Here is a 13,315-nt window from a genome sequence, read left to right as displayed (position 1 = left end):
GACGGGTCAAACTTGGCTGACAAGCTCCGCCCACACACAATGACAAAAACTCATGTCCATTTTCATAGTGTTTATTGTTCAAATTTTGGTAGCCATTGGAAAAAAATCTTCGGGAAAAGGGTTTAGACCGTAGGACAGGGTCTTGGAATGGCTGTCTCAAAAACCAAAATGGCAGATTCAATTTTTAATCATTTTTAAGTGGCTTCTTAATTCTTTTTTTTTTTTTGTGGATCTACGCATGATAGATAGACACACCTACCGAATTCCAAGTTAATGAGTGAAACTGTCTTTGCGAGGTGAGTGAAAAAAAAAATGTAATTCCAATTCAAAATGACAGCAGCGATATTAGAAATCATATCGGTCTGCCCGTTGCTAAATATTTCATCTGTCTCCATATTTCAAGGACAGATTTTCTCTTGCATCATTCCTAACCAACCCCAGAAAATGAACATTTCATGCATTTTAAATCGCCGACCGCAGATTAAGTCGATGTGAAAATGTCTGAGAAGGACGTGAGGAATTGATTATATTTTCACGGCCCATTTATTATTAATAACCACATTACCATTCATAGACAAAGCGGATCGGGGGGGGGGACGTTAGCGCACTGGCATTTTAAAATAGACTGAGCGCAAAAGTACACACACCACATGAGACGTGTCGCAGCTCCTTTTTAGATTTTTCTCATTTTAATTTCAGATGTGACGTTATGCTTTTTATTTCCGCAACACAACTTTTACGCTTTACCATCGGCTAAAAGTAGTACCGTAATTCCCGGCCTACAGAGCGCACCTGGTTATGAGCCTCACCGAGTACATTTGTAAAGGAAATGGTACATACGTACGCCGCATCTGTGTAAAAGCCGCAAGTGCCCACATTCAAGCACGAGATATTTACAAAGAAAGATGGTACACAAAGAGTTTAACGCTAGCGCCGCGTTAAAGCTAGCACTAACACTAGCACCGCAATAATGCTAGCGCTAACGCTAGCGCCACACTAAAGCCAGCACTAACACTAGCACCGCACTAACGCTGGCAACGCGCTAAAGCTGGCTCTGATGCTAGCACTGTTCTAAAGCTAACAAGGCTGGTTAAAACGAAATTTATTGGTAAATATCACAGACACGCGCCAGTAACACAGCAGCAACACGCTAGCACAGCGCTAAGGCTAGCGCAGCACTAACAGGGACGGTTAAAGTTAGTTCTTCGGCGCATATATTCATTCCACAGGTCTCATTCTTACCTTTCCCGCTCAAGTGCCCCCTTGCGGCCGTTAGAAAAAAATGCATGAATTAGCATAAAACGCGTGTGAAAAAAGGGGCGGCTTGTAGGCCGGAAATTACGATACTACAAATTGTATTGTATCGGCATTTGTCATTCTGAAAAGTACGCATGGTTACCAACTTGCCCTGGGTTATTTTTGGGAAAACCAGGAATTAAAAAACTACTACAACAAATAGTAACTCCTTTTGCTAGTAGGAAAAAAAAAAAGGAACTATTTGATACTACTACTACTACTACTAATTTACATTTAAAAAAAAAAAAGTGCAGTAGAAATATTCCCTCGCATGTCACCTACTTGCTATTGATGCCTTCCAATTTGCCAACAGCAGGTAGTCGAAATAGTACATAGTAGTACAGTATCTGCTCTTCGGGTCCTGTAAATTGTACGAACGATTCGCCATTGGCGCGAAGTCACAGAACCGACCCGTCGAGACCGCTTGCTCCGTCCACTCGGTGGCGTTTATTAGAAAAGCAAAAATACAAATCAAGGACAAAACTTAATTGGCAGAAATCACGTCGACGTCCACGTTTGGTGATGAAGTTGAGCTGCCCGAGCGCCGCCAATCATCACCGACGCGACGACACGTCCTGGGCACGCCGGCGGTTTTCAAACTGGGGGGGCGGGGGTCGGCTCGGCTTCCTCCCGCTTGACAAGTTTTTCAACTTTTCGACTCCCGCGTTTTACAGTTTTCAATACTCCGCCGTCGGGAGAAAATTTCAGGGGTGGGGGGAAAAAAGGGGGTGTGCGCCCAATTTCGACAACTTTCTGTCTTTTTGAGTGTTAGCGACTTAGCTTAAAAAGTTCCTCTGAAGGCAAAATTTAGAAAGATTGTCTTGTATCAGTTCGTGTTAAACAGAATTGTAAATATAAATACATAATTTCTATACACAGGATCCGGAAAGTATTTACAGCACTTCACTTTTTTTTGGTTTTGTTTTGTCTATAAACAACATAAATGTCAGACCAAAGCGGCACGGAATTTTAGAGCGATGCTTTGAAATGACAGCCATATCGCAATTATCCATATCTCGATCACGGGTGTCCACACTACGGGTCGGGGGACCATTTGCGGCCGTAATGCAACAACAATAACAACAACATTTGGGGAAACATGAGAAATATGGCCGACGAAAAATGAAATACTGCACTTTAAATGCAAATTAACTATTTACAACTTTGTCTTCATAACACTGCGGTGAAAAAAGATCATTTTTGCCAGCTTCTTTTGGTAACTTCCGCTTTCTGCTGCGAGTGTGATTTGCGACGAATACGGTGTCATGTTGATGATATTCAAGTACTGTAATTCCCGGCCTACAGGGCGCACCTGGTTACAAGCCTCGCCGAGTACATTTGTAAAGGAAATACCATTTGGTACATAGATACGCCGCATCCGTGTAAAAGCCGCAAGTGCCCACATTGAAACTGACACTGAAACACGAGATATTTACAAAGACGGAACAGATAAAGAGTTTGACGACAGCGCTCCGCTAGAGCTAGCGCCACGCTAAAACTAGGGCTAATGCTTGCGCTGTGCTAGCGCTGATGCTAACAGGGCCGGTTAAAATAAAACTTACTGATAAATATCAGAGACACGCCAGTAACACGCTAGCACAGCACTAACGCTAGCCCAGCGCTAACAGGGCCGGTAAAAGTCACCTCCTCGGCACATATATTCCACCGGTCGCATTCTTACCTTTTCCGCTCGAGTTGCCCCGCACAAATTAGCCGCATCACCGCATAAAGCGCAGGGTTGACAGCGTGCGGGAAAAAAGTCGCGGCTTGCAGGCCGGAAATTACGGTAACTGTTTTAAAATGTTCTGGTTCCGATTGGGGAGACATGATCGGGTGCTGTCCAGTGCAGGGGCGGATCTATCTAAGTGCGGACACAGGGCCGCCGGCCACAACAAAAACTTTTTTCCCTTATTACCTTTAAAAAATAAAAAGCTTGACATAATTTTTTTCAAAAATAACGAGAATATATAAACGATATATAAGTGCTTGCTTGCTTGCTTGATTGATTGATTGATTGATTTTACCCTGCTGAATTTTTCTGTACATGACTTTGGAGTCTTTCAACACACAAGATGGCGGACATATAGATGGGTTTCCAATTACCGGTAGTGACACACAGGATGGCGGACAAGGGAATCCTAAAACCGTGGCCACCTCATCGGAAATCGATGTACAAAGCGGAGCAGCGATTCAGTCCCATTGAAATGAGAAGGTTTTGTTTCCTCTCCGAGAGGCGGGCAAGGTTTCGGGCGGCATTCTGAGCGACGGGGTTCTGGGTGGGGGTCAGGGGCCGGCGTTTTGGGAAAAGTCGATGCCCCCGGGGGGATGCACCGAGCAGACGTACGGGTTCAAGTGAACTTGGGGCATCTGCGGAAGGGGAAAAATGCACAAGGAGACTCACTTCATCTCCTGGATCCGTCAAGTCACATGCCGGCTTTTCGTGATAGTCGCGACATAGCAAAACCAAAATAAAGACGATGACTGGAAATAATCCACAGAGTCATCAAAGAACCGGAGTTAGCCGTGCTTGTTTGTTCCACTTACCTGACCTTGACTGTTCCAGCAGAAGAAACTGGACTGCGATGTTCCGTTTTCTGGTGGACGTTCGGGTCGGGAAACTCCCGCCTCGGACATGTCGCCGAACGGGGGAGGTTGCGTTTGGCCGACGGCGGTGGGGGAGGGCCAGGCTCCCCTGACCACATGCGGCAGAGAGAAGCCGGTGTTCGGCGCCTCAAAGTGGGCGAGCCCACTGACCGGGGGAGGAGGGCCGGAGTTCGCTAGCTGTTCGTACATGCAGCTGCCGGACAACTGCGGGCCCGTCGAGTCCGCGTGGGGACGAGGCCACGCGGCTTGTTGGGACGGACTGGAGTGGCCCCCCTGTAGCTGAGTGTTAGAACTCATCATTGGAGGTGGACATGCTGTTTCAAAGCGGCAGGACCGCGTGGGAATCCCTTGTTGGTGAGGACTGCTGCTCGCCAACCAACGTCCCACATGAGCGTCGGGAGAGGGAGATACACCGGAAAACAAAATGCCGGGAAGAACTTCCTGTCCGCAGTCGAACGGCCGCGAAGAGTTCGGAGAATGTAGAAGAGTTTTGTCCTCTCCCGAGGTTTTTATCCCGAGGGCCTCTTCCACGTAGGAGAAGACGTCGTTGGCCAGGATCTGATCCAGGTCTCGGTCTTGGTTCATCCTGAGCAGCGTGTTCTCCCAGTCTCTCACCTCGCGCCGCTCCACCTCTAGACCGTCAAGACCGCCCTCGCCTAGGTCTCTCAAGATCTGCTCCAGCGAGTCCAGCATGGGGTCCGCGCTGTAGCCCCCGGAACCGGGCGTCTCTTCCAGCTGACCCGGAACGCTGAGCAGAGCGTGGCTGTCTGCGAAGGCTCGATCCAGAGGCTGATCCAGATCCGTCTCGTCTATGCGAGAGAAAACGGGGGCTTGGGGGAGCAGCTTCTGGCAATAAAGTGAGCGGTCCTGGCGGTGTAAGGATCCCAGGATGGAGCTGGGATCCAGATGATTTTCCGCCAGGGGCTCCCCGGTGCCCGCAGAACCTGGGACGGTGAAGGCATCCAGGGACAGATCATACAGGACACCTTCTCCCGTGGCTAAGTTAAAGGGCAGTTGGTGTCTTCTCTGCTGCAGGTATTCCTCTCCCTCTTCATTCCTGTGAGAAATGTTTGTTCACTTCCCAGAAATCCTGTCAATATTCATCCAAATCTAACATAATCATTATCTGGATTTAGATTTTCAAACTGGACCTGGATCACGATCACAAGCTTCAGTGATCGACCTACATATCAAATTCCAAACTTGTTTAGGTTTTTTTGGAGGTATGCTGGTGGTCTTAACGAGGATCCAGATCACAAGAGGATGACTATGGATGCGAATCTAGAGTTATGATTCGGATCTAGATTTTGGATGTGGTTCTGGATCAAATTTAAAAGTTCTTCACTTTTCTGTCCTTGGAACATTCTCAAGTTACCCTCTGCTCAAGGACCAACCTACTCTCCGGTCAAACCCGATTCCGATCCGGAATTTTTGACGGTGGCTCACGTTAGAGGCTTCTGGCGGGCGATGATGAAGTCGGGCCGTCCGTCTTTGAAGACCACGCGGGCGGTGGCTTGTACCCACAACCACTGGCCCGTCTTGGTGAGCAGCCGGAAGAAAGTAAAGCCGCTGTCTCCAGTCTTGATCACTGCGGCCGGAGGACAAAGTACAAGTCTGAAAATACCGTCGGGGGAAAAGACGTCTTGCGGCTGAGACTCGGCAACGTACTCTTGAGGTGGTTGTCGGCGCAGTACATCATGTCGGCGGCGTGCACAAACTGGTAGCCGGAACCCGGTGTGATTAACTCGGTCTCCGAGTAACCCAAGACCAGTTTGCCCCTGACAAAACCACATTTGTGGAATAATGAAATTTCAATCTATAACAATTTCAGTACCTGGTGTCCACGGCCATGGGGGCAAAGTCCATCCGGTGCTTGGTCTGGAAAATGAGCGTCCTGGTGCGGATCTCCATGACGGGCGGCGGCTGGATGGGCGTAGCGATGGTGAACAGGCCCAGCAGAGGGTTCCCCTCGGGGCCCGCGTCCTCCCGGAGATACTTCAGATGCCCGGAGAATTTTAAGGCCTGGAGGATGAAGGGCGTGAAGGACTAAAGAACTAGATCTAAGCTAGGGCTCTAGTTCGGTTTATCACGGAACGGTAAATCCCAATGTGGTTTCCGTGACGATAGCCGTGTCTGCTACGTAACTCATAGCATGGTGACAGTGTTAACAAGATGCTATTTGTTAGCCTGTCTGGTGTTTAGCATCATTAGCATTAACCTAAGCAAATTTAAAAATATGAGATGGCTTCAAATACATCATGTGTAATTCTCTTTGTTTGATGTTTATTGTGACAGTAAACTTGGACCTCGCGAGTCAGAGGTAAAGAAAAAAAAATGTATTAATCACCAAGAATCCAGACGTGTTGTCCAGGAGGCAACGGAGGCGACAGCAGAAGCTCCTCTCCAGGAAGAAGGCGTTCTCCGGGGTCTGGAGACTCTGAGAGTTGCTCTTGGCCGCTTTAACGGCAGAAAAGAGAAAATAGGTAACGGCACTGTAATTTCCCGACAATTAGCAGCGACTTTTTTCACTCCGTTTCAACCCTGCGGCTGATGCGGCTAATTTGTGATTTTTTTTTCTAACAGGGAGGCACTCGAGCGGAAAGACCGGTGGAATATATGTGCACAGGAAGTGACTTTCACCGGTATGTTTTGTTTTTTAACTGGCCCGGTTAGCGCCGCGTTAGCATGTTGCTGCTGTGTTACTCCCCCGTCTCAGCGACTTTTACCGGTATGTTTTATTTTAATCGGCCCTGTTAGCGCTGCGCTAGCGTTAGTGCTGTGCTAGCGTGTTGCTGCTGTGTTACCGCTGCGTGTCAGTGATTTTCACCGGTATGTTTTGTTTTTTAACTGGCCCGGTTAGCGCCGCGTTAGCATGTTGCTGCTGTGTTACTCCCCCGTCTCAGCGACTTTTACCGGTATGTTTTATTTTAATCGGCCCTGTTAGCGCTGCGCTAGCGTTAGTGCTGTGCTAGCGTGTTGCTGCTGTGTTACCGCTGCGTGTCAGTGATTTTCACCGGTATGTTTTGTTTTTTAACTGGCCCTGTTAGCGCCGCGTTAGCATGTTGCGGCTGTGTTACTCCCCCGTCTCAGCGACTTTTACCGGTATGTTTTATTTTAATCGGCCCTGTTAGCGCTGCGCTAGCGTTAGTGCTGTGCTAGCGTGTTGCTGCTGTGTTACTGCTGCGTCTAAGTGACTTTCACCGGTATGTTTTGTTTTTTAACTGGCCCGGTTAGCGCCGCGTTAGCATGTTGCTGCTGTGTTACTCCCCCGTCTCAGCGACTTTTACCGGTATGTTTTATTTTAATCGGCCCTGTTAGCGCTGCGCTAGCGTTAGTGCTGTGCTAGCGTGTTGCTGCTGTGTTACTGCTGCGTCTCAGTGATTTTCACCGGTATGTTTTGTTTTTTAACTGGCCCTGTTAGCGCTGCGTTAGCATGTTGCTGCTGTGTTACTGCTGCGTCTCAGAGTAATTTAGGTTTTTTTATACCCCACTTGTTAGCGCTGCGTTACTGCCGTTTCTCTGTGATTTTTACTGTTTTTTTTAACCGGCCTTGTCAGCACCATGCTAGCATTCGCCCCGTGCTAGCGTGTTGCTGCTGTGTTACTGGCGTGTCTCAGTGATTTTTAAAACCAGCCTCGTTAGCGCCATGCTAGCGTTAGCACCTTGCTCGTGTGTTGCTGATGTGTTACTGGCACGTCTCAGTGATTTAGGTATGTTTTTTTTAACTCCTCCCATTAGTGCTGTGCTACCGTGTTGCTACTTTACCGGTATGCTTATTTTATTTATTTTTTTAACTAGCCCTGTTCGTGCTATCGTGTTGTTTCTGTGTTACGCTAAGCTAAGTTATTAAAACTGAGAAAACTCTTGTGTAGCGTCAATGTGGGCACTTGCGGCTTATTTATGTACCAAATGGTATTTCCTTTCCAAATGTACTGGGTCAGGCTTATAATCAGGTGCCGGGAATGACGGTAATCGATATTGCGCACGTCCCGGAACTCACTGGCGTCCGGTCCGGTTTCGCTGAGGTGGACGCCCAGCTTCAGCTGGCAGTTGAACATTTCTCTGTCGTCGATGTGGATGAGGTGGAAGACGCTCTGCTGCACCACGTCGGACTGAGGAGAACACCGAGCGGAGGGGATGAGATTGTGCAAAAAATGACTTTTTTTTTTTTTTTTTTTCATATTTGTGGGGGGTGGGGGATGGCAAAAGCCTCCTGTGTTCATTTTCAGCATGTGTAGCATGTGACCTGATGGAAGCCCAGGAAGTCCTGAATGGTGGGCGAAGTGTAAAAAATGGTGCCGTCGCCCGTCACCACCAAGACGAAGCCGTTGAGCGACTACAAGAGACGGGCGAAAGGGGGCGTGACAATTAGGGGCGAAGGGCAACGGCCCAAGCGGGCAAAACGCCGCCGTACCTTGAGGAGGAGCTCGCCCTCGGAGAGGCGGACGCCGTCCAGCGACGCCGACTTGGTGGCGCCGTCGGGGGGCGGGAGCGGCGTTCCGTTCCTGGGGCGCGCTGCGAAAAAAATTGTCATTTTGGAAATTGACCATCGGTGCTCCGGAGATGAGATGAAAATTCACGAATTGGCACATTTTTTTTTTTTTTTTGGGCGGCACGGTGGGTCAGATGGTAAAAGTGTTGGCCTCGCAGTTCTGAGGTCCCGGGTTCGATCCCGGCCCCGCCTGCGTGGGTTTTCTCCGGGCACTCATGCAACATTAATTGGACACTCTAAATTGCCCCAAGGTGTGATTGTGAGTGCGATTGGTTGTTCGTTTCTATGTGCCCTGCGATTGGCCGGCGACCAGTTCAGGGTGTACCCCGCCTCCTCCCTGTTGACAGCTGGGATAGGCTCCGGCGCGACCCTCGTGAGGATAAGCGGCAAAGAAAATGGATGGATGTAACCTAATCTCCGACATCCGCTGAAAATCTCAATCCAGTTCCTGTTTTGGTGATCACCGCAAAACAAAACAGTGAACACTTTGGCTCCCTCTGGTGGAATCTCTGTAAATTGTCCGGTTTCGCGGCCAGTTCGAGAAGAACAATTACAATTTGCTTGTTTATTACTGTATGAAAAATGTGGAAATAACTAATAATTTATTGTTTGTGTAAAGTGCGAGTGCCTGTTTTACTTTGACCTAGCATGTTCGCTAACACTATTGACGAGCCTCACGTGAAGGCGGTTTCTTTATATTGAATAATTTCATAACTGAATATATGTATGTATCTATATATATATATGTACATAACATTGGGTTCATGAAGCACACCGTCGGTGATTCAGGCCGCTATCGATATGCAATTGCGAACTCGTTTTAAAGGCGCGGCGTCGTTTATTTGTAGATTTTTTTTTGGTGTTCCTCGATCGGTATCTCCTGCAAAAAAATGCCGTAAACAACAACAACAACAACAACAAAAAACAGTCCGCAAATTGAGCGCGCGCGGGATGACCGACGGGCGTTTGCTGTAAATATGAATAAATGAAAAGTTTTTGTGGTTAGGGACGAATGAGGAGGCCCACTTTTGGGCTTAATCTAATCTCCGATCGGTTCCACAATACCTCCTTTTCCTTTCCCCTCACGGTGATGACTGTGCGGCACGCAAAGCGACTCCCTCGACCCCCCCCCCACCCCCTCGCTGGACGGGCCGCTCATCTCCGAGGAATTTACCCTGACGTGTCGGTCGAGGAGCGGCGAGAATCCTCCCGTTTGTTTTCGCCGCCGGACGACTTCCGACTCCCGAGTTCGACAGGACCGGGTCCGTTCGCCGGAGACGGCGTCGGACGTCCGCGCCGCATCCAAAATCCACGCGGCAGCGTATGCAGACAAAAAGTTCATTTGTCATAACACGCATATGATTCAAAATCAATTAGAAAGGAGCAGACAAATACCGTCAAAAACCGCAACCAGTTTATGCGGCGATGCGGCTAATTTGTGCATTTTTTTTCTTACGGCCGCAAGGGGGCACTAGCGCGGAAAAGGTAAAAGTGAGACCGGTGGAATATATGTGCCGAGGAAGTGACTTTTACCGGTTGCTAGCGCGTCTCTGGGATTTTTACCAGTATGTTTTTTAGTTAGTGCGGCGCTAGCGTTAGCATTAGGGTGCGCGGCGGCGCTAGCGTTAGCACGGCGGTGCTAGCGTTAAACTCTCTGTGTACCGTCTTTATTTGTAAATATCTCGACTTCAATGTCAGTTTTAACGTGGGCACTTGTGGCTTTTCCCGCAACCCTCGTGAGGATAAACGGCTTGGATAATGACATGACATATAAATGAGTATAGCAGGATAGTGATTAGGTGGCAACCAGTTTGCGGGGTAGTCTGCCTTTCGCCCGAGGCTCGCTGGGATAGGCTCCAGCTTTCCCGCGACCCTTGTGAGGATAAGTGGGTTGAATAATGACATGACATATCTACGAATATAGTGCCCTGTGATTGGCTGCCAACTAGTTTGGGGCATAGTCCGCCTTTCGCCTGAGGCAAGCTAGGATAGGCTCCAGCTTTCCTGCGACCCTTGTGAGGATAAGCAGCTTGGTTAATGACATGACATATATATATATATATATATATATATATATATATATATATATATATATGAATATAGCGCCCTGTGATTGGATGGCGACCAGTTCGGGGGGGGGGGGGTAAGTCCGCCTTTTGCCCAAGGCTAGCTCGGATAGGCTCCACCTTTCCCGCGACCCTTGTGAGGATAAGCGGTTCGGCCAATGACATGACATATTCATGAATACAGCGCCCTGTGATTGGCTGGCAACCAGTTCGGAGGGGGGGGGGGGTAAGTCCGCCTTTTGCCCAAGGCTAGCTCGGATAGCCTCCAGCTTTCCCTTGTGAGGATAAGCGGCTACGAAAATGGATGGACATTTAAAATATACATAAAATAAAATCGTACAGAAATAATACAAAATAATGTTAAATAATGGTAAAATAAACAACCCCCCCCCCCCATGAACGCTAAGAATGTAGACGGTAAATCAAATTTTGAAGGACTCGACGGCAAACATTCGTTCCGACGGAAAGCAAAATATTGACGGCGCTTAATTAAATAAAGGATATTTCATACGGAACTTACAGCGGAAGTAACTCTTGACTTTGAGGTAGCCGACGCTGAGGCGCAGCACCGACAGCTTGTCCAGGCGGTTGCGGACTTCCTCGGAGAACGGCAGCAGGCCGGTCAGGCGCTCCAGCTCCACGTTGAGGCGGTCGCGGTGCCGCTTGGACGCGTTGGTCTTGGCGGGCGGCGGTGCGGCCCTGGACGCGGACCACGTGGTGGGTTCGGTCGCAAAAAAAGCACATTTATGGAAAATATTAAGATGGCGATTTAATAACAGTCAACATTTTCTTTTCTTTTCGTGTCACAGCAAAACTAATCGGGGATTGACAAATAGCAGTAATAACTGTCAAAGGAATATTCTTTTAAATATGATTTCAATACATTGAAGAATGTCACAAATTTACTTTACAGCGTGTGGTGGAGTAAAACTATAAATAAGAATAATAATGGATCTTTTGTTTCATTGATAATATTTTAAACGATAACCTCCATTGTTCCGGGAAAAATGCTGCTTTAATGTCCAGGCCATCCATTTTCTTCACCGCTTATCCTCAAGAGGGTCGCGGGAGTGCCGGAGCCTATCCCAGCTGTCAACGGGCAGGAGGCGGGGGACACCCTGAACCGGTCGCCGGCCAATCGCAGGGCACATCGAGACAAACAGCCGCACTCACAATCACACCTATGGGCAATTTATCCATCCATTTATTTTCTTAGCAGCTTATCCTCACAAGGGTCACGAGGAATGCCGGAGTCTATCCCAGCTGTCAACGGGCAGGAGGCGGGGGACACCCTGAACCGGTCGCCAGCCAATCGCAGGGCACATCGAGACAAACAGCCGCACTCACAATCACACCTATGGGCAATTTATCCATCCATTTATTTTCTTAGCAGCTTATCCTCACGAGGGTCACAGGAAGTGCCGGAGCCTATCCCAGCTGTCAACGGGCAGGAGGCGGGGTGCACCCTGAACTGGTCGCCAGCCAATGGCGGGTCACTTTGAGACAAACAGCTGCACTGACAATCGCACCTAGGGTCAATTTTTGTTTTTCGGGGGGATGCGGGAAGAAACCGCAGGCACGGGGAGAACACGCAAACTCCACACAGGCGGGTCCGGGATCGGACTGCGAGGCCAACGATCCACCGTGGCCAATTACTTTTACTACTTGAAGTGACTTGAAAACCTTGCCTCACTCGACTCCACTTTCTTTTCAGAACCAGCCGAGGAACTTGGTAGAAGTGAGCTGAGGAGCTTCGTTTCGGCAAAACAAGTGGCTTGGCACCACGGAACTGTGTTGAAATGAATAGAGGAGCTCCATTTGGACTAAAATAGTGACCACCTGGGCGGAAATGACCAAACAAGGACAAGTCAAAGTGGACCGCGTCGTGGTTATGACGAACGTATTACGATTTACGGTAAATCGCGGGGAAGATGTCGCGGTTGACCGGTTCCCCGACCGCGTTTTTTTTTTTTTTGTCCAAATAGTTTTTGGAAGTGGAAAAGGCGATCACGTACTTCTTCTGCGTGGGCTTTTTCCTCCTCTTGACTGCGTAGACGCCGACATTTCCCTGCATGGCGGCGCTCGGCTGAGTTACAGGCGAAGCTGGCTTCACTTCGGCGGGGGGAGGAAGGCGACTCGCCGTCCTCCGAAGTCGCATTTAAAAGTCGCGGATTCTCATCGGCGGCGGCGGCTCCGCCGGGACCCCGAACCGACTCGCAGAAGCGATTCTCCCGACGCCAGTCGAGGAAAATGACATTTACATAAACACAAGATTAAAAAAAACACGAAAAAATCTCGCCAAGTTTTCCAGAAGACTCGCTTGTGAATGTGCAAGTCCTCCTTTGCGCCTCAGCCAATCGCGACTCCCGATACTCGACACCCGCCTCTGTCGCGAGTTCTCAATGGAGCAAACTTTTCCCTTTGTTTGAGCTCAAATCAACACACGTCTAATTATCATTTTCAGCACATTAACACATTCTTTGCTCGCGGAACTAGTGCACTGATATACTTTTAAATATGATAATAGCATCGTTTTCAGCGAAATTCTACGACGGTGACGTCGCTTCCTGTCGCCCCTTTTTTCGGGTGTAGTGGTGACGACATCGCCTCCCGGAGGCGATCGCTAGTAATCGCAGGGACGCCAAATCCGAATTTGTCCGTTAAATCGGAACACGCCATAATTACAGGAAATTATGTTTCAATGAAAACCACTTCTAGCCTGTAAATCGTCAGCCTGATAGCACAGTACCCGAGGTTATATTTTAAACATTTATGAAGACGTGAAAAAAAAAACAGGCCAGTTGTTTCCATTTAACTTTTACCAAGAAAGACAAATATATATATATATATATATCGC

The 13,315-nt window shown here is 48.5% G+C and overlaps 1 protein-coding gene across 1 annotated transcript; it reads right to left on the bottom strand.

Annotated features, from left to right (window-relative positions):
* Positions 1–210: 210 nt before the first annotated feature.
* On the bottom strand, positions 211–12,817 carry LOC133490756 (aryl hydrocarbon receptor-like). Its single transcript, XM_061801206.1, has 11 exons — positions 12,474–12,817; positions 10,979–11,157; positions 8,315–8,415; positions 8,147–8,236; positions 7,901–8,012; positions 6,248–6,357; positions 5,735–5,922; positions 5,569–5,678; positions 5,347–5,488; positions 3,841–4,957; positions 211–3,663 (listed from the first exon to the last, which is right to left on the bottom strand). The coding sequence occupies exons 1-11, from the start codon at positions 12,614–12,616 to the stop codon at positions 3,580–3,582; spliced, it is 2,376 nt and encodes a 791-aa protein (XP_061657190.1). The 5' UTR covers positions 12,617–12,817; the 3' UTR covers positions 211–3,579.
* Between the last annotated feature and the right edge of the window lie 498 nt (positions 12,818–13,315).

The sequence above is a fragment of the Syngnathoides biaculeatus genome, chromosome 17 (assembly GCF_019802595.1).
Source record: "Syngnathoides biaculeatus isolate LvHL_M chromosome 17, ASM1980259v1, whole genome shotgun sequence".
NCBI lineage: Eukaryota > Metazoa > Chordata > Actinopteri > Syngnathiformes > Syngnathidae > Syngnathoides > Syngnathoides biaculeatus.
The sequence above is the reverse complement of the archived record's forward strand: the minus strand, read 5'-3'. Positions and strand labels throughout refer to the sequence as shown.

What these genes read in the sequence shown, in the direction of transcription:
- LOC133490756 (XM_061801206.1), bottom strand. Translation starts at nt 12,616, where the DNA reads ATGCGACTTCGGAGGACGGCGAGTCGCCTTCCTCCCCCCGCCGAAGTG. An exon ending in CCCATGGCCGTGGACACCAG is followed by an intron (nt 5,679 to 5,734) that starts GTACTGAAATTG and finishes TGGTTTTGTCAG; the next exon opens with GGGCAAACTGGTCTTGGGTT. An exon ending in GCTGGAACAGTCAAGGTCAG is followed by an intron (nt 3,664 to 3,840) that starts GTAAGTGGAACA and finishes CCCCTTCCGCAG; the next exon opens with ATGCCCCAAGTTCACTTGAA.